The 21,183-nt window shown below is 35.2% G+C and overlaps 2 protein-coding genes across 4 annotated transcripts; one reads left to right on the top strand and one right to left on the bottom strand.

The window, feature by feature from the left end:
- Positions 1-642: 642 nt before the first annotated feature.
- On the bottom strand, positions 643-3,804 carry ccdc34 (coiled-coil domain containing 34). 2 transcript variants are annotated; one of them, XM_077210012.1, is made up of 7 exons: positions 3,707-3,804; positions 2,712-2,958; positions 2,481-2,610; positions 1,708-1,815; positions 1,425-1,583; positions 1,213-1,342; positions 643-1,034 (listed from the first exon to the last, which is right to left on the bottom strand). In XM_077210012.1, the coding sequence occupies exons 2-7, from the start codon at positions 2,948-2,950 to the stop codon at positions 841-843; spliced, it is 960 nt and encodes a 319-aa protein (XP_077066127.1). In that variant the 5' UTR covers positions 2,951-2,958; positions 3,707-3,804; the 3' UTR covers positions 643-840. The 2 variants fall into 2 exon arrangements, with proteins under 2 accessions (XP_077066127.1, XP_077066128.1); XM_077210013.1 differs by having other exon boundaries at positions 3,496-3,789.
- A 2,687-nt stretch (positions 3,805-6,491) lies between these two features.
- Positions 6,492-20,863, top strand: prkar2b (protein kinase cAMP-dependent type II regulatory subunit beta). Of its 2 annotated transcripts, XR_013196589.1 has the most exons (12): positions 6,676-7,096; positions 7,703-7,738; positions 12,316-12,368; positions 12,481-12,564; positions 13,728-13,834; positions 13,913-14,066; positions 15,564-15,665; positions 15,767-15,841; positions 16,567-16,635; positions 16,772-16,907; positions 18,145-18,337; positions 18,422-18,491. XR_013196589.1 is itself a non-coding variant. In XM_077210011.1 (11 exons), the coding sequence occupies exons 1-11, from the start codon at positions 6,823-6,825 to the stop codon at positions 18,276-18,278; spliced, it is 1,224 nt and encodes a 407-aa protein (XP_077066126.1). In that variant the 5' UTR covers positions 6,492-6,822; the 3' UTR covers positions 18,279-20,863. The 2 variants fall into 2 exon arrangements, 1 of the variants encoding a protein (XP_077066126.1); XM_077210011.1 differs by having other exon boundaries at positions 6,492-7,096; positions 18,145-20,863.
- Positions 20,864-21,183: the final 320 nt, after the last annotated feature.

Here is a 21,183-nt window from a genome sequence, read left to right as displayed (position 1 = left end):
ATTGGTCACTTAATTTTGAAGTAGATCTCCATTTAAGCAAACATATTCTACGTAGTCATTTAATAAGTATAATACAAATATGCTATGTATACAAGTATAAGGAATCATCATTTACAATAGCTGTAGATTAATTCATATTTTTTTAATTAATCAAGGATGCATTCAATTGAATAAAGACATTTATATTGTTAAAAAATATTTCAATTTGAAATAAATGCTGTTTTTAACTTTCTATTCATCAAAGAAAAACTATTTTTAACATTAATAATCAGAAACGTTTACTGAGCATCACATCATCATGTTAGAGTGATTTCTGAAGGATCATGTGACACTGAAGACTGGAGTAATGATGCTGAAAATTCAGCTTTGATCACAGCAATAAATTACACTTTACTATATATTCGCATAGAAAACAGTTATTTCAAATGTTAATAATATTTCACAATATTACTGTTTTTACTGTATTCTTGATCAAATGAAAACAGCCTTGGTGAGCAGAAGAGACCTCTTTCAAAAACATAAAAAATCTTACTGGCACCGAACCTTTGAACATTAGTGTATGACAAAGAGCTCTTTAAACAGATGGATTTGCTAAAATGTTTGTACAGAACCATTTAACACAAATAATATTGGGAAAATGACTGTATTTCCAAAGATCTTTAATTTGGACAGGAAAAATAATATTTAGCTAACATTCAACCAAAAATATACAAATCAAATTCATAATTCCATCACATGAAAAGTGGACGAGTCTTTTAAAGAAGGAAAACACTTGCTGTACAAAAACGCAGCAAGTCTTCAGAAGAGTTAATACTGGACCGAGACCAGCAGATGTCAGTGTCACCGTCTCTTGAAAGCCAAACCGATGGTGTCTTTAGGTGTGTGTGTGAGACAGCGGCTCGACTGGCTTTTAGCCGTTCTCTTACGCGCCAAACTCTTCCTGGGCGTTCGGTCTTCCAGTGGAACGTGAATGGGTTTCCAGGGAACGGGGTTGACGAAGCTCGGAGCCGGATAGTTCACATTGTTATAGTTGCCTGAAAGCGATAACATTAATACTTTAAAGCTTGGCTTTGAATCTCGGGCTTTTTATGGATATTTATGTTGGACATGTAGGGGGTTTTACATATTTTTCAGTGTGTACCAGTTTGCATATTCTTCTGACTATATTTCATGTCCAAACTTTTGAAATGCCACAAATGGCCGTTCACTCACCGGCTGAGGATGCTGATGATCGTCGGCTCAGTTTTCCTTTCGTTTTTACACCGTCAAGCCATTCTTTAAAGCTTTCCTCCGCCTTTTCTTTGCGCTCCCTCTCTTCTGCTTCTCTTCTGGCTGCCTCCTCCTTTTAAAGAGATTGTTCATTCTGTCATCATTTACACAACCTCGTGAAGTTCAATGGGAATAATGTTCAATATAAATCACACCTTCTCTTTTAGCTTTCTCTCTGTTTCTTCTTGCTTCTTCTTCCGCATCCACTCCTTATATTTCTCCCGGGCTTTCTCTTCAATCTCAGCACGTCTTCTCTCCTCTTGAAGCTGTTCTTTGCTTTTCTGAAACTCTTTAGACTCTCTCTCTTTCTTTTCCTGTGGACAAAAACAGTGAAAGCATGAGAAGGAGACCAGTTCCCATTCTGAAACGCAATGACACAAACTTAAATGAATCCTAGCAATAAAGTCTCAGTGATTGTTGTTTCACAGAGGCCGTTACCTGCTCTCGTTTCATTTGCAGCCACTCTTGAATTTTGCAATCACAGGCGACTTTCTTCTTCTGCTGTTCTTTCTTCTGCTCTTCCTCTTTTTCCTTCAGCATGAGCTCCTGAAATATAGATCTTAATGAATGCTTGATGAACCAGGGTTATTATCATACACTACTATAGCTATGATGAAAACTATTCATAAATCGAATACTTAAAAAGAAAATGAAAAAAGTTTAATTGCTTAAAAAATGGTCTATTCTGCTCACCAAGGCTGCATTTATTTGATAAAAATACAGTATAAAAAAAGTGAAATATTATTACAATTTAAAATTTCTATTTGAACATATTGTCAAATGTAATTTATTCCTGTGATCAAAGCTGAATTTTCAGCATCATTACTCGAGTCTTCAGTGTCACATGATCCTTCAGAAATCCCTCTAATATGATGATTTTATCAACATTTCTGATTATTATAAATGTTAAAAACAGTTGTGCTGCTTCTTATTTTTGATGAGACATTTTTCTTTAGGATTCTTTGATAAATAGAAAGTGCAAAAGAACAGTGTTTATTTGAAATAGAAATATTTTATAACATTATAAATGTCTTTAGTGTCACTTTCGATTAATTGAATGCGTCCTTGCGAATTCATTTCTTCCAAAACACAATGTTTTGAACAGTGGTGTATATAAAATAATGTCCATGTTGTTAAAAAAACACTACTGAAAATCAGTAGTGCTTACATAAAATATCCCCATAACTTTACAAAATGTTTTTGTCATGTACCTCCATAGCTTTCTGTTGTTTTCTGACACGCTCCTCTTTGGCTTTCTCCACAATCCACTGTTCCCAGGCACTCAGTCTGAAGTTCCCACTGGAAGATCTGTCTTCCAGGCCTGTTTTGTCCACCTCATCCCTGAAAGCATGTCCGGTTTTACATGATTTTACGTGATACATGACTACTGGTGTGCTGGTTTGGATTTCTTTCCCTTGATGTGTAACTCAACAAGCGCTCACCTGGAGGGAGAGACATCTTCAGCTAACGTGACGGTGATGTTGTGAACGCGCTGAGTCTGATCTGCCTCTGGTTCCTCGTCTGAAAGCTCAAAGCTGTCATGATAGATGGGTGACAGCAGAGAGGACGTCGAGTCTCCGTTGGACTCCACACTTCTTCTGCGCTGCGGGACGCTGGCTCTGGGTTTCAGTGGCGTGGAGGTCAGACTCTTGGAGGAAGATGATGGAAAGGCCGACATCATCAGCAAACCTGAGGACACCGAGAAATACGTGTTGAACGCAACCAGGAGATCCCTACAAGAAAGTACTATGGTGCAATGAGGGTAACACCATAGTACATTGCGATTTATGTACTAGTCTGATGCAAGGGTTTTTAAACTTAATCTGAAAAATTAAAAAGAATAGTTAAACAATTGAATTACAATAAATAAATTAATTAAAATAAATAAATAAAAATTAGGTTCAAATGATTTTAGATTAGATAAGTAAACAATACAACATTTTATTTAAATAAATAAAGAATACGTTTAACAGTACAGTACTATCGTGAGTACAGAAAAAACAATGTAACTTAGCAAATAGTAATTTTTTTCAAAATAATAATTCAACCTGGTATAGTGTATAATTTTAATTAATATAAATTGGGTCTTCATGCATGAAAATACATAAGTTAGGTGCCTTTTAAAATTTGGCAGGATGATCATATATTTGAATCGCTAAAAGATTGAAAAACCCGTTGTAACGTATTTTAAAAAAAACATGATATATACCAAAAACATACTATTACCTCAACACCATGTTCAAAAACAACGTAGCGATATCATGTAGTTTTTGTCTCGGACTGAAGACATTTTGCAAGAGCACGTTTCAAGGGCACTAAACTGATTAAAACTAACTTTCTGTTAACTCTTTTTAAATCACAGCTGCACGTTTCGACAATACGTTTAAACTGCTCTTAAATTAGATAGATAAGTGTATAACCACTTTAACTAACTCACCCTCTGGTCAGTTTAATCGCGAAATATTTCGTTGGGTTGCTTTTGTTTTGCTTGATGTGCTCGAGCGTCTTCCTCCATCTAGCACCGCCTCCTTCACATTGAAGCCGCCCATTTTACATGTCAGTCATACTAACCGTGAAAAACGATTGGTTGAGCAGCTGTAACCAAGCACGCTGGTAGCGGAAGCCTTGTTTCCTAGCAACGAGGCGTCAGCGACAGCGTCAGACAAGGTAGAAAACACGCATTGGTTGCTTTGCATTGTTTATTCATCGTTGTCTTCAGAATAACAACAGTTAATACATGATTATGTAAAACAATTACAAGGACAATACTTCAATACTTCAAAAGGGAAACACATAAAAGACACTGAAGTGCCTTGAAACGCGCAGCTTTATTCAATGTATTGACGGTATTGACATAATTTCCACTGAAACAGCAAGACAGGGCGGGAACATATCTAACAGCTCCTCCCCTTTTTAAAAATAGCCAATAGCGTTTCCTCGACTTTTATATCACACAGCTAATGTTTGTGATATAATATATTTTTTAATATTTTTGTTAATATTTTGAATTTGGTTAGATATCATTTTTACATTTTCTGTTTTTCACAATTTTAGTTAAAGTTTAAGTAATTTTGTTGTGTATTTTTATCATTATTATTTATAGGATTATTTTTTTTACTTAAACTAAAATGTTGTCCAGGCAACTAACAGAAATAAAATATGTTTATGGTTTTAGTTTTAGTTATGATATGGCTATATACCCTTCCTTATATAGCCTATATATATATATATATATATATATATATTTTTTTTTTTTTCGTAAAATCTGAGATTTTTTTGCATTGTGACATTATTAATGTAGCCTAATAAAAATAATTAGCCTACATATTTAACATTATGTGTACATCATGGTACTTTATATACTTCCTTTAACATATGGTCATTTAAAAATTCATATAGTTTATAATAATGTTAAAATAATTATACAAATTTTAACAAATGAGGTTTCTTTGATATATCGCTTTTTTAGACAAATGAGAACAAATGCAGGCTTTTGCTCAATTTTCTGTAGGCCTATCTCCCAAGAAAAAGGCTCCACTAATATCACATGTATCTCCTCTAGAGAAAATCAAATGATCCGTGCTGCTATCCGTATTAATTTTAAACTCTACTCTTACTGTATGTCAACTATGGACTCCCTAGACATTTAGGAGACATTTAATACTTCAATAAGAGAAAAATTAGATCTCTATTAAATCATCTGAGCTATAAAAACATTATCTCGGAAAGGAAATATGAGCTGCACACTTTGGTTATGCATTTAAATGCAGCAACATCATGTCATGTGAGTTAACACACTTCACTATGATAATATTTCACATTTTCACGCATAACCAGCCAGAATACCTTATCTATCTTAACATTTTCTCCTCACATTCAGTATAAAGAGGAACACATTTGATGTAGAGGACTGGAACATGTTTTTGTGCCCTGACTATCATTGATATTAAAGTCTCCAGTTTATTCCATCCCGAGTTATTTTAATCCTCTTCTCTATTCTGTTCTCTATGCTGGATACATTATGACAGATGTGGAACACGACATAGATTTAGAGAGAGAGAGAGAGACTTTGTACCTTTATATAACAACAATGTAATTGTTCTCAGAAGGTCAAAATCTGATAATAATCTCAACATAATCAGCTCATATTTTTCGTTAAAACGTGATTAACCAGCAACCCACTTAGTTCTGTCTGAGGTGTCTGTTTATCCATTAACTTAATTATGTTTGAAAGCGTCACTCTAAAAAGGTGCAAAACAATATATTATACAGATTCAAGACAATGCTGAAGATGGTTTGAGATAAAAATAAAATACAGTGGTACTTTGATACTATAGGCTAGGACACCGGGGCTAGTTGTCACAGGAAAGTTAAAGTCAAAAGCCTGATTCAAATTGCCAAAAGTCTCGGTTGAACTACATGTTATCATAAAAGTCAGGTTGGGGTAGGTTGTCACAAGGGATTTATCTACTCCTGTATATTGTAATTTTTTTTATTTATTCCTGATGGCAAAAATAAGGCTTTTTTTATTACCTTTTCTATTTGGCAATTTCTTGATTTATTATGTACATGTATATAAGTCAACGTGTTCAATGGAAATGTTAAATGTTTTATTTTTTTTGTCAAAACTTTAAAAATCATGATAAACATAGGCTATTTTAATGAGAAAACGTGTGACAACTAGTCTCCCCCTACATGGTTCTGAATGATTTCCATATCAGGCTACTGTAATATAGGCCTGTATTTGCATAGACTCCAAGGTAGCGATTTCAAAGGATCCTATAGTAATACCAAGGTAGGCTACTTGTAAAAAAAAAACAAAAAAAACATCATCATACCATGGTACTTTTGCGAAAACTTAAAAACATATCAGTGTTTTTAATCTAATTTAAAGGGATAGTTCACCCAAAAATATTCTGTCATCATTTATTCACCCCAATGTTGTTCCAAACCTGTATGAATTTCTTTCTTCTGTTGAACACAAAAGAAGGTATTTTAAATAATGTTAATCAGACAGGTGACGACAGCCATTTCCCTCTATAATAGGAAAAAAAATACTATTAAACAGTCAACTGTTTGATTACCAACATTCTTAAAAAATATATTCTTTTGTGTTCAACAGCAAAAAAAGAAACTCATACAGATTTGGAGCAACGGGTGATTTAGAAGCGAACTACCCCTTTAAGAGCTCGCGTTGCGTTCTAGTTCGTCGCGTCGCGTTCGCGTTCCTCCTGCGCAAATCCCGGGATGCTGGTTGCCATGGTTTCCCGCATCACATGCGCGGCTTTCCCGTAGCCAGCAGCAGGGGAGAGAGAAAAAAATGCCAGCTCTTGAAATCCCAGCCATTTTTACGCCCGCAAATTAGAGGACACGGTCGGACACGGTGGGAAACACGCAGATGGTGGAATAGCGAGAAATCGGTCGCGTTCCCTCTGACGCGTTTTGCGGGTCATTCTTCTCGGCTGACGCGGCGAAACGGGACCGACTGTTGTTGTAACGTTACGTATACGCGCAAGATCGGGCCGAATTTTGCGCACATTTCACCGTCAGGAAATGAGTATAGAAATCCCCGAAGGCTTGACGGAGCTTCTGCAGAGCTTTACCGTGGAGGTCCTGAGGAACCAGCCGGGGGATCTGCTGGAGTTCGCGCTGCAATACTTCACGCGTCTCAAGGAGAACGAGACCCGCGGCGGCGCGTTCGGCAATGAACACAATTCAGCCTCGCGAGCGGGCAAAGCCGTCAACTTCATCGAGGAGGCCATGCAGATCGACTCTGAAAACGGAGAGGAGGATGATGAAGATGACGAAGATGATGAAGAATTCGTAGGTAATGCATTCTGACAACTAGATCAGCTGTATATCCTCATTTATACAGGCATCCTTCCTTTGCATGTTTAATGCATCGCAACATTGGCCACACTGGCAGAATCAGTGATCTTTTGTTCAATGCTAATGCATGATCACACATCTCCTTGATGATGATGATGATGAAATGCATTTTCCTTTAAAAATGAGGGGTCTGCTCACTGCAGAGGGGCTTGGAACAAAGACCATGCTTAATTGGCTTGGTTTTATCATATGAATGTTCTCATTTCCATGCTTTTTGGATGGTCTGGTTATTATTCATAAAAATGATACTAGGCCCTGTGTGCATTAAATTCTTGGCATGATGTGTACAGTGCACACAGGCCTATTTTTTTTGCATGCATGCAAATTATAATGTGTATCATATTGAGAAGTATCACTATCAATTATGAGTCACAAACATTTAGACTTTGATCAAGCTGAAATATGCTTTCTGGGTGTGGACGGATCCATGTATTGGCCATTACTGTGGCATCATAAATTGAATATTTTATATTAACATTTGATTTTATTGTAATGCACCACAAGTAATATTTTTTATCAATCCTTTTTATATCTTTCCTTTTAGCTCCAGTTATCAACAGATTTGTCCGGAGAGCTTCTGGTAGGTTCCTTGTTAATGCAGTTCAACTGTGTATGAGTCTACAATATAGGCCTATTCAAATTCAGGAATATGATTATAAACTCCTATTTTAAGTGCGGAAGATTCTGAAATCATTATTGGGTTCTTAGACACAAACAAAATTAAAATCTGGATCACAACACAATTGGACACTAGTGCATGAATCAGAGAAATCACCTTTGCTGAAGAGCTTTCTATGTAGATTCATATCGTTGCTAATATAGTAGCGAATAGCAATATATTGTTGAAACAGATTTGGTGGTCAAGAGAGAGAATCTACTTATTAGCAATTTGTGGAATATGTCCTGCTTATGGAACATCTAACTCTGGTTAATCAGCCTGTGTTTGTGATTTGAGTGCCTTTTGTCTTGTTATTGTTAACATATAATTTACGTCTTTACTGCTCTCAGAGCAAATGAGAGGCTAATGGTTTAATTGACTAATGGAGGATCAGCATTGTTTGCCGAACGAAAGTGTTTCAGATGCTGTGAAGTTCTGTCTCTCGTGGATAGCTCAGAGCCACAAGTGAGGACGGATGATTTTAATGTACAGTGGTTTAAGGAAGGACTGAAACAGGAAATAAAGCTGGTTTGTGATGGGGAAGATGGGATTTTGGTGGTCGAATAATAAGAAATGTGTTTATAATGGGCAAAAAATGACACTCATTCCTATAATGATGTGATAGATGGATGGATGAATGGATAGACATTTAACATGATAGATAGATAGATAGATGGATAGATGGATAGATGGATGGATGGATGGATGGATGGATGGATGGATGGATAGATGGATGGATGGATAGACATTTAAAATAATAGATGGATAGATAGATAGATAGATAGATAGATCGGTGGATGATGGATGGATAGATAGACATTCAACATGATAGATAGATAGATAGATAGATAGATAGATAGATAGATAGATAGATAGATAGATAGATAGATAGATAGATAGATCGGTGGATGATGGATGGATGTATTGGTGGATGGATGATAGATAGATAGATGGATAGATAGACATTTGACATGATAGATAGATAGATAGATAGATAGATAGATAGATAGATCAGTGGATGATGGATGGATGGATGATAAATGGATGGATGTATTGGTGGATGATAGATAGATAGATGGATAGATAGACATTTGACATGATAGATAGATAGATAGATAGATAGATAGATAGATAGATAGATAGATAGATAGATCAGTGGATGATGGATGGATGATAAATGGATGGATGTATTGGTGGATGGATGATAGATAGATAGATAGATAGATAGATAGATAGATAGATAGATAGATAGATAGATAGATAGATAGATAGATAGATAGATAGATCAGTGGATGATGGATGGATGGATGATAAATGGATGGATGATAAATGGATGATAGATAGATAGATGGATAGATAGACATTCAACATGATAGATAGATAGATAGATAGATAGATAGATAGATAGATAGATAGATAGATAGATAGATCGCGGATGATGGATGGATGATAAATGGATGGATGTATTGGTGGATGGATGATAGATAGATAGATAGATAGATAGATAGATAGATAGATAGATAGATGGATAGATGGAATGATAAATATATATAGATGGATGGATAGATATATAGATAGCACTTTACTGTAATGGAAAATGGTTTCTATAAAGCTAAATGTAGTTCTGTTATTTGTAACAATTAATCCGGAGAGTCTCAAAGTGTTGAACTTTGTTCCCGTCTGGTTTATTTCATGTCAGGTTTTTAATAGAATAGCATGAGCTCTGTTCTCTTTCTGTGACTGAAAACTGCTCAGATCTGACCAGATGTGATCAAGAATGACGTGAAATAAAGACTTTACTGTACTGTTCAGAAATTTGAGGTCATTAAGATATTTTTTGATTAAGATACTTTTATTCAGCAAGGATACGTTTAATTGATCAAAAGTGACAGTAAAGACATTTATAATGTTACAAAACATTTCTATTTCAAATAAATGCTAATCTTTTGAACTTTCTATTATTTTTATTATTAAAGTTGCCTCTAAAATATGAAGCTGCACATCTGTTTTCAACATTAATAATAATCATAAATGTTTCTTGAGCGGCAAATCATGTTAGAGTGATTTCTGAAGGATCATGTGACACTGAAGACTGGAGTAATGATGCTGAAAATTCAGCTTTTATCACAGGAATAAAATACATTTTAAAATGTATTCAAATAGAAAACTGTTATTAATTGTAATAATATTTCACTGTTTTTACTGTATTTTTGATTTTTAAAAAAAGTTGAATGGTGTATGATCTATAGAGAACAACGAGAACAAACCAAGACTGCGAAGTACCAATATTAAGGCAATGTGAGCAATATTTCTGTGATTTTCTTGTGCGTCAGGTGATATTTAGGTGAGCTGAATCATCTAAAACTTACTTGAAGTTAAAGACCGAAATAGGTCCTGGATTGATGTACACAATATCCTGAGAGATCTAGAGCTGATCAGTCTTGTAGGGATCCTAGCCCTGAAACTTTAGTATCGACACTGGAGTTCCTGGTCTTGTCTTCTCTGTGATGGTATTTATTGTAGGAATACTGGTGGCGTGTGGAAGAGGAGAGCAGACGATCCTCTCATCTCTCGCTGCATGTGTAACAGCACTGCAAGCAGATCCATCAAACTTTTCTTACATATAAAGCTTCTTTATTGGCATCGATGGTCCCATGAAGAACCTTTGCACTGCATAAAAGGTTCTTTATTGTGGAAAAAAATCTTCAATCATTAGTTTAGATTTAGAATGACTGTGGAACCTTTATTTTTAGTTCATCTAAAACTGAAATTTCACTCATTTACTCGTGACCTTCTTTCATCTGTGAAACGTGAAAGCTGATGTTTAGCAGAGCATCTGATCTTTTGCTTTCAATACAGTGAAATAAAAAAGCATTTTAAGTACAATAATAGTATTTAATACAACTTGTGCGCTATATTAAATTAGCTTTTTTTTGTTTGTTTAATTTTTAGTATTTTTAAAAATATTACTATTAAGGTTTTCATTTATTTTTATTTCAGTTTTAGTTTTCATTTTTATGTGTTCATTTTTATGTGTTTTTGTCATTTTTCTTAATATTATTATTGTTTCTTTTTAAATCTTACTGTTTAGGTTTACTTGTCTTATTCCCAGGGTTCCTTCACATTTCCCATATCAAAATTCAAATTTCCAGACTTTTCTTTGGATTTTTCAGACCATATTTAGTATCTGATAAATGGTTTTAATATCCAGCTGTTATATTACATTCTGACTATGAATATTATGTTGCCAAAATAATTGCCGGACTATTATAGCTAGGTTCTGTTGCTCATACATTTTTTTAAAAATAAAAAATAAATAAAAATCTCACATTTATTTCAATGTGTTACTTGCCATTTCTTTGTGATTAACTGAAATTTACTAGCAAATTCTGAGTGAAAATAGCATTAAAAAAATTCCCAGTGTACTGCGTTGTTCTTTTTTCCATACTTACGTGGACCTGGACATTAGAAAATTCCATACTTTTCCCATACTGAGTAGAAGCCCTGTATTTCAGTTTTAGTTTAGTTTCAGTTAGTTTTTATTTATTTCAGTTAGTTTTCAGTAAGCATTTCTAATTTTAGATTGTATGTTTGTGAGTGTTACATGTTCCCTGGTTTTGTGTTTTTTGCTTTTTCTATCTGGACTTTTATTTTGAAGTGTATTTTCTATAGTTATCCTTGTTTGTTGCAATAGTGATTGATTACCCTCACCCATTCCTAGTTAGCCTCTCTTTATTCTGCGTTTTTATATCCCAGTGTTTCCCTTGTTCAATGTCTGGTGTTCTGTGACGCTTGATGTTTCAGAGAAGACAGTAGGATCCAATTCCAATATTCAAAGTTTATTAACAAAATAACAATTAAATCTAGGCTAAGGTGAAAAACAGAGGGGGGAAAAGGCAGGTGGAAACAGAACTGAAAACAAAGCACAAATGACAACAACAGGCATTGAACAAGAGAAACACTGGGGTATAAAACCGCAGGATAACCAGATGCTAACTAGGACCAGGTGAGGGTAATCAATCACTATGGCAACAAACAAGGGTAACTATATATAAAACACTGGGAATAGAAAAGACACTTCAAAATAAAAGTCCTAATAGAAAAAACAAGAAACACAAAACCAGTGAACATGTAACAGTGGGAAATGACCCAAAATTAAGTCATTATCCACTAAAAACCTTCTCTTAAATGCCTCTGAGTTTGTAAAAGAGCAGCTTGGACAATCTGCTAAACATCTCATTTTGAGTTTGACTAAAGAATGAAAGTCATTAAGCTTCAGAACGACATAAGGATTAGAAAATTATGCCTTTATTTTCATTTTTAGGTGTTTTAACCATTTAAATAATCCAATAAACCAGATTCAAATCTTCATAAAATTGAATGTTTCTATTTTAACAGGTTGCACAAAGCACAGTATTTTAATTGCGTAGTAATGCGTTGTCTAGACAGGTCGTTTTAATCCTGCTTCTGATTTACTGCATTTATTCCTCTCGGGACAGTTTGTGCGGAGGCGTACAACCCTGATGAGGACGAAGAGGATAGAGAACCCAGGGTGAGTGGCCTCTCAAAACAAGCCTATTGAAATTAGAGATTTTCCTCTTTTATGCATTTCTGTGGCGTCTGCTTTTGCCCAGTATCCCACAATGCTTTGCTGTGCACTTCAGGTCACTTACCCCAAAACAGACGAGCAGAGGCAGAGACTACAGGAAGCCTGCAAAGACATCCTACTGTTCAAAAATCTGGACCAGGTAAGATGATGAACACTTCATAAGATGAAAAGACACCATTTTCTTCAATTTAACAACATGTTTTTGGTGAATTTGTTGTCAGACAGCCACTAAGATTAACATGGATGGGTTGTTGCCTAGTTACTTCTAGAAAAAAATTGAATAGATTGATAGAAAAAAATGAAGACTGTCATAAAAAATAAATAGTGTATTGTTTTGCCAAAAGGTGACTCATTATGTGTGTTGAAGGAATACAAAAATATCCCAAAATTAAACTGTCATAATTTACTGACCTCGTTGTTTCAAACCAGTTATTTTAAAATTATTATTATATTATTCATATTTTGAGTTAGCATTTATTTTCTTAAAATTTTAGTTTAAATAATACTGACAAAAGCACATAAAATACCTACAAATGTGTTTTTTTATTTAACTATTTATGTTTATTATTTCAGTTTAAGTTTTAATTTATTTCCAGATAGTCATTTCAATGCTTCAACCTAAACTTATATCAGTTAGTTTCCAAGGCAACATTTCTTCTTTTTTTTTTATCTAATATTTATATTTTATTTGATTTCAGTTTTATTTCAATTAACAAAAAACATTTTGAATAGTTTTAGTGTTAGGGAACCATAATAACCCTGTTCCAAATATGACATAATTTATTTATTAATAGTTTGATTTTTTTTTTAAGTAAGTTTTAAGTTTCAGTAATTGTGTTTTTATATATTTTTTAACATGTCTATATAGTTTTTATTAATATCAATTTATTAATATTTCAGTTTTAGTTTTTTTAGTAGTTTAAGTTAAAATAAAATTGATTAATCACATCTAACATAAAAGTTTATGTTAGTTATATATATATATACACACATTCACACATACACACGCAATAATAATATATATATACATTAATACTATGTTAGATGCGATTAATCACGATTTGACAGCACTAGTTTTAATAAAGATTTTATTTTATTTCAGTTCATGTTTATTTTATTTCAAGTAACAAAATGTTTTTATGGTTTAAGGAACAAACTCAAATGTATGTAGGTATTCACTTGAAATCTGTTAAATATCTCCTTTTATATATGTTGGAAGAAATAACGATGCCAGAAGAGTCAGTTAGGCTTCCTTTAACACCAGAAAGGCTCATCATATATGTTTGCTCTCTGAATGAACAGGAGCAGATATCCCAGGTCTTGGATGCCATGTTTGAGAAGGTAGTGGTGACAGGAGAGCACATCATTGATCAAGATGACGATGGCGACAACTTTTACGTCATTGAGAGGTAAACTGGATTTATCTCTGCATCGTAATGCTGGAGTTTAAACCTGTCTGACATCGATATCATGTGTTCGTCGTACAGGGGCTTGTTTGACATCGAGCTGAAAGCAGACGGTACCACGCGGATCGTGGGATCTTATGACAACCGTGGGAGTTTTGGAGAGCTGGCCCTCATGTACAACACGCCAAGGGCCGCCACCATCATCGCTACCTCACCTGGAGCCCTGTGGTGCCTCGTGAGTGATTCCTGTCATCATTTACTCTCGGGACCGTCCAAAGCCGTATGGCACGCTTTCTTCTGTGGAGCGCAAATGAAGATGGTTTAATAAATATTCAGTGGCGGGAATCAAGTGCAGTTACAGTACATCACTTTCTAAGTGCCCTGATTCTCACTAGTTGTTTATTAGCATGCATATTACTAGGGTATTGGCTGTTTATTAGTTTCAAGTTTCAAGATCTTTTTTGTAATATGTAAAGATCTTATAAAGTACATATTAATGTCTTATTCTGGATGATCATATTAAACATCTCTTAATCCTACTCAATACGTAAACTAAACTACCTTACTAACTATTAATAAGCAGTACTTAGGAGTTTATTGGGGCAAAAGTCGTAGTTAATAGTTATTTAATAGTGAGAATTGGATCGTAAACTAAAGCGTTAGCCTTATTCTTTATGGAATATTGCCATATTTATTATAATTTTTTATCCGTGCACATCATTTTTATTCATTCATGTAATCTTTGAACAAAAAGTTCCCCTCCCTCTTGCAGCTTTTCTCTTCTCTGATGACGAGGGCGGGGCAACCTGTCTCTCACATGAGATGCACCAATAGCAAACCACAACCATCCAATCAATTCCCCATGAACAAAATCAAGCCCCGCCCTACATTTTGTTCTTGTTCCGGAAGCGTTTCACTCGGAAATATGTCACAACAGGGAAGAAAAGGCTATCACACCTTCCGTTTCATGTCAACTTTAAGCAATTATACAGTAAAATCACATGCTAAATGCATTGTTTTCTTCTCCAAGAGCATTTCATGTGTGCTTTGTGTTAGAGCGCCCTCTGCTTTTCATAGAAAGTATCGAAATTACAGGACTTTCCACCTTTTTCCTAACAAGCCAATTGCGTTTTTTTGATTAAGGGAGGCATTTCAAGTTTGAGGAAGTTCCACTCAAAAAGACTGAAACAAATCATTTCAAATCATAAGGTTGCGCTAAAATTAAATCTTTGTTTTCAGATGTCAGGATAATATCGTAACGCTTGGTATTTTAATGTGACATGCTACAGTGTAAAAGGAATATCTATAGCAGGAGCTCTGTCGGTCACTGCTTTTCCTATATCCCAACATATGTTGCATAATACAGACATATATTACAACTGATATTTAACATGTCCGTAATATTGCTGCAGAAATGATCGGGGGTTATTCATAGTCTGTGGTAGTAATTTGTTAATGCTTTTACACTTTTAAATGTCCTTTTAATGTGCAATGGTTGAAGGGTGAGAATAATGTCAGCTCATCGTCCCCCAGTTTTTAAAAATGCCTATTATTGCATTCATTGAGCGAAACTTTCGTTGATTGTTTACAATTTACCGAGAGGGAAGTTACTCCCATAATTTGTGCAAAGCGTCATGGAGTGTAGGAAAAAGGGATAAAGACTCAATCTCTCTTTCTCTGCGTTTGGTGGTAAAATACTGTTTTGTATTTTTCTTTTTTTAAATGTCCCTAGGATCGATTGACATTTAGAAGGATCATCTTAAAGAACAACGCAAAGAAAAGAAAAACGTACGAGGCTTTCATCGGGACCCTTCCTCTGCTCACGTCACTGGAGGTATGAACAGACACACTTACCTGTTAATGTAATTTGAGTTTCCTTCTGTATGTGCAGCCCTCTTGTTGATTTCATGAATAAATGTGTCTCTTGTTTTTTAGGTTTCAGAGAGAATGAAGGTTGTTGATGTCTTGTCGACCAAAGTGTACAATAGTGGGGAACAGATCATTGCTCAGGTTAGTTTAAACAGTGACAGAACTAATAAAGAAAATATTTCGACCAAGTAATTATTACGGGTTCCCACAGTCATGGAAAACCTGGAAATTTAAAATAAATTTCTGCATTTATGCTCGGCACTAAAATATTTCATCAGACTTGAGTACAAATTATGAGTTTAACCTATATAAAATGATTTTTAACAATTCGAAAAATCATGCAATAATGGCTCATCCAATCAGATTTTAGTGATGGTGCTATATGTTATATACACTTCCGTTCAAATGTTTGGGCTCAGTAAGATTTTTTTATGCAAAATTAATACTTTTATTTAGCAAGGATGTATTAAATTGATCGAAAGTGACAGTGAAGACATTTTAATGTTATTTATAATGTTTAATGCATCTTTCTATTCATCAAAGAATTACGGTTTTCACAAACATATGAAGCAGTTTTCAACATTGATAATAATGAGAAATGTTTCTTGAGCAGCAAATCATCATACTAGAATGATTTCTGAATGATCATGTGACACTGAAAACAGGAGTAATGATGCTGAAAAATCAGCTTTGATCACTTATTTTACAAATAAGTCAACATACAAAACAGTTGTAATAATATTTCTGCTTTTTTTGTTCAAATAAATGCAGCCTTGTTGAACAGAAGAGACTTCTTTTAAAAAAAGAAAAAGTAAAAATCTGAAATGTGTATCTGCAGTGCTTAGTGGTTATCCTTGTTTTCGAAGGGTGATTTGGCAAACAGTTTCTACATCGTAGAGTCAGGACATGTTAGGATCACTATGAAAAGGAGCAAGGTGAGTCAAAAATGTGTTTTAACTAAGAATCACTGTTTACAGTTTCGGTTCATTATTCATCTTAATAAACCAATATGCCTTTCAGCGCCAAAAGGTTCACATGCATGACATTCCGGTGTCATTACCTCTCTTTTAGTCTAAAAACGATACCGAAGACGAGGAGGTGGAAATTGCCACATGCTCTAGAGGGCAGTATTTTGGGGAGTTGGCGCTCGTCACCAACAAGCCACGGGCGGCTTCTGCATATGCCATGGACAACGTCAAATGCTTAGGTAATGACTTATAATTATACATTCACTGGTCACTTTATAAGGTACACCTTTTCAACTCCTCGTTAATGCAAAGATCAGCCAATCACATGGCAGCAACTCAATGCATTTAGGCATGCAGACACAATCAAGACGATCTGCTGAAGTTCAAACTGTTGAAGGAAGAAAAGGGATTGTAAGGGATTTTGATTATGTCATGGTTGTTGGTCCCAGACGGGCTGGTCTGAGTATTTCAGAAACTGCTGATCTTCACACACATCAATCTCTAGGGTTTACAGAGAATGGTCCAAAAAAGAGGAAATATCCAGTGAGCTTCAGTTCTGTGGGAGAAAATGCCTTGTTGATGTCAGAGGAGAATGACCAGATTCAAGCTGATAGAAAGGCAACAATAACTCAAATAAGCACTCGAAACAAGCGAGATCTGCAGAAGAGCATTTATGAACACACAACACCTCGAACATTGAAGCAGAAGAGCATCTCTGAACACACAACAGGTCAAACCTTGAAGCAGAAGACACACACCGGTGTCACTCCTGTCAGATGAGAACAGCAAACTGAGGCTACAATTCACACCGGCTCATCAAAACTGGACAATAGAAGATTGGGAAAACGTTGCCTGGTCTGATGACTCTCCATTTCTGCTTCAACATTCAGTTGTTAATTTGCCATAAGCAACATGAGAGCATGGATTTATCCTGCCTTGTATCAGCGGTTCAGGCTGCTGGTGCTGTAATGGTATTTTCATAGCACACTTTGGGCCTTTAGTACCAACTGAACATCGTTTAAACGCCACAGTCTGAGTATTGTTGATGACCATGTCCATCCCTTTATGACCACAGTGTTTTGATCTTCTGATAGCTACTTCCAGCAGGATAACGCACATGTCACAAAGCTCAAATCATCTCACACTGGTTTCTTGAACATGACAGTGAGTTCACTAAACTCAAACGGCCTCCACAGTCTCCAGATCTCAATCTAATAGAGCAACTTTGGGATGTTCTGGAACGGGAGATTCACATCATGGATGTACAGCGACAAATCTGTAGGAACTGTGTGATGCGATCATGTCAATATGGACCTGAATCTCTGAGGAATATTTCCAGAATTACAGTATACCACAAAAAAAGGAGACCCCGGTAATAGCAAGGTGTACCTAATAAAGTGGCCGGTAAGTATAAATCATATGACATAACGTATGTATCGCATCTGCACATGAGGTCATTCACCTTGTGTTTTACAGTAATGGACGTCCAGGCGTTTGAGAGGTTATTAGGCCCCTGCATGGACATCATGAAACGGAACATTGCGAATTACGAAGAGCAGCTGATCACGCTTTTCGGGAGTCACATGGCAATAGAGGAGCCGAATGCATGAAATCAGTTAATCAATAAACATCGCAAACTTTAAATGCAACATGAAATGATGAGAAAATGGTAAGTAGAGGCCCGTCATCATGGTCAAGATCGTGTTAACATACTGTAGGTCATAAGCTTGAAGTTATTGTTTTGCATTCACAGATGTGAAACTCCGGTGTGTCAATGATCATGATTTTTTAGATGTGAAAAGCCAAATGTGAGCATTTTTCTCCAGGGTACATGAGGGTTACAGGGGTTTCCTCACGCGTTTTTCGGTTTGGGGATTTGGTACTGGTCTGTTTATTCGAATCTTTCTAATTTTTTAACATGGTTTGTGTTTCTTTCATGTTACCGATGCTGCATCTTTTACAGTGACGTCCACATAAAGACCGAATTGTTGCCATATACAGCACAGTGATATGTTAATTTATTCTTTTAAAGCTAAACTTCTGCATTTTGAAATCTACAGGTTGTCAATGTTTTCAGTGTTATGTAAGTCATTTTTAATGTAAGTCATTTTTGACTAAATTAATTAATGAATTCAGCAACTGAGCTCTGTCCACTTGCTTCATGAACTGCATTTTGATGACACCTGTTACAGAAAAAGGAAACAATTATGGACTGTTCACGCCAAGAGTTTAAAGTGCCCCATAATGCTTTTTTGAATATTACCTTTCATGCAGTGTGTAATATAGTTGTTTGTGAATTTAAAAGGTCTGCACAGTTTTAAAGATCAAAATGCACAACAAACTTTGTTTATCGAAATAATCGATCCTGAATGGCTGAAATGAGTTATCAGTATCTCATTTCCTGTCACATTCCTAAATAACAATGTAACAAATTTGCATAATGCCAGTCTATGCTCTTCATTGGCTGCCCGTAAACAAAGTCAACTTTGCCCCGCCCTCAAACACTGTAGTTGTGGCTGAGACTGAAAGAGTTTGGTTCGTTTGTTGACATGTCGATAAGACGCTGTTTTCCACTTTAATACACTTTAAAAGGATAAGACTCGTTCTGGAATTGATACAGAAAACCGACGCCGTTGTTACTGTTTTTATCACTGTGCATCAAGGAAGCCTCCGGAGCTGAAATTCAGATATGGTAATAGGTGTTTTATTTCCAACATGCCCCAGCCAATCACAACAGACTGGGCCGTCTGACCAATCAGAGCAGAGTAGACTCGCAGAAAGGCGGGGTTTAGAGAGATTGAATCATCGAACTAACCGTTTCAGACTCTTTGAGAAATTAGTATATATTATGAGAAAAAGTGTTTTTTGACTGGATGCAGGAGAAACTTTTGTAGAAGACCTTTGAAACCTTTAAAATAGCATAATAGGGCACTTTAAAGTCAACATAAAAACTCAAATATACTTAGTGCACATTAATCAACAACAACAAAAAGTTTGTACATAAACATTTTTTTCAGCTGATGTCACAAATGTATTCTGGTATGGAGGTTTTTTCACCATCCAATCAATCTGATGGATAAAACACTTTTTCTTGTTGAATATCCTATTTAACTGTAAAATGGTCTGCGAACTGTTTCACGCTGATGTTCAATGCTCAATTTTCATTACACTTTCATGAGTTAGTGTCCGATCAGACTGATTGAGAATACAATATGAGAAAAGGACATAGAGATGCACAGACTCAATTACATGAAGAAATAAAAATGCATTTCGAATATAATTGCACTTTGATGCCAGTGTCATGACAGCTCTACATGTTTTCAATTCCTTATTTTTGCACATTCTTTTAGGGAAGCTCCTCATTGTCACGTATAAATAGTAGATATAGTCATCGTGTACCTTTACTTTTAAAATGGTGTAGCAGATTTTCATGATTTGTTCACATCTTCAGTGCTTTTATTTTGTTTTTTAATACTTCACGTTGAATTAAGATCGACATGCACAAATAGTATGTTCACATTTGTTTTCTAGAAGCTCAAAAACTTACCAATGACATTTGCTTTATCTGAATGATTCCTCGTTTTTCCTGTGTATAATTTGTGAGTTTCTTTCTTTCTGTGTTTATTTTGTTTTTGGAAGCTTTTTGCATTTTGATAATGTTCTTCAGAGCACTTGCTTTATTGTTCATTTCTGCAGTATTTGGACACTGTTTCTCTCTATCTCTTGATGTATGAGAAGTTCATCCTTGTTGATTGGATCTTTTTACATCACAGCAAGTCATAAGCATTACTAGTATCCATTTCTTCCTAAAGCATTACTGAAGATTCATTACTGTCTACCTCTAATATAAACAGCTTAGCCATCATCATCACCTCTTCCCATGTAGATCCCCACAGGTTTGTCTCTTGGTAAACTAACCTGTAATGAATCCCTAAACCATATCTGTGTGTCAGTGTAACTTTACACAATTTCCACCCTGTTCATTGGGGGGAAAAGACTTTTAATTGCTGATCAATGCTCATTTCTGTACCATTTCTGTGAATTTCTGCCGCCTATAATTGAGAAGTCGCTAATGCTTTTTATGTCCTGAAAAATGGATCAAAGGTCTACAGTCTCTTGGTGCAAGAGAACCCAGTATTATAACGTCAGTTATATTTGACTTTCCATTCAAATAAAGAACAATTTTGTATTTAAATCATGTTGTGATTATTACAGCTAAATTGTGAGACTGAGCATCTTATTCCTATGCTGAAATTATTTATTTTCACTATGACCTCGTTAAGTAACATTTACATAGAAATGCCATCAAAATATTAAAACTTCCTCATATGGATGTGATATTTTTGTGTTTTATATCATTAATTGGATCCATAACCTGCATTTATGCCTCGAACCAACAGCCATTTCACTTTAAATTAGCTGTAATAAATCCAAATGAGAGGACCAATGTTGTTTTATGTTTGTTTACAATGTCTTAAAGGGTTAGTTCACCCAAAAATGAAAATGATGTCATTA

The sequence above is a fragment of the Siphateles boraxobius genome, unplaced genomic scaffold, assembly GCF_051911475.1.
Source record: "Siphateles boraxobius isolate OS27281-9 unplaced genomic scaffold, OSU_SipBor_1 65, whole genome shotgun sequence".
In the NCBI taxonomy this organism is placed as follows: Eukaryota; Metazoa; Chordata; class Actinopteri; order Cypriniformes; family Leuciscidae; genus Siphateles; species Siphateles boraxobius.
This window is presented reverse-complemented; position numbering and strand designations above follow the sequence as displayed.

What these genes read in the sequence shown, in the direction of transcription:
- prkar2b (XM_077210011.1), top strand. Translation starts at nt 6,823, where the DNA reads ATGAGTATAGAAATCCCCGAAGGCTTGACGGAGCTTCTGCAGAGCTTT. An exon ending in CTCTGCTCACGTCACTGGAG is followed by an intron (nt 15,666 to 15,766) that starts GTATGAACAGAC and finishes CTTGTTTTTTAG; the next exon opens with GTTTCAGAGAGAATGAAGGT. An exon ending in GGGAACAGATCATTGCTCAG is followed by an intron (nt 15,842 to 16,566) that starts GTTAGTTTAAAC and finishes TTGTTTTCGAAG; the next exon opens with GGTGATTTGGCAAACAGTTT.
- ccdc34 (XM_077210012.1), bottom strand. Translation starts at nt 2,950, where the DNA reads ATGATGTCGGCCTTTCCATCATCTTCCTCCAAGAGTCTGACCTCCACG. An exon ending in AACAACAGAAAGCTATGGAG is followed by an intron (nt 1,816 to 2,480) that starts GTACATGACAAA and finishes TCTATATTTCAG; the next exon opens with GAGCTCATGCTGAAGGAAAA. An exon ending in TGCAAATGAAACGAGAGCAG is followed by an intron (nt 1,584 to 1,707) that starts GTAACGGCCTCT and finishes TTTTGTCCACAG; the next exon opens with GAAAAGAAAGAGAGAGAGTC.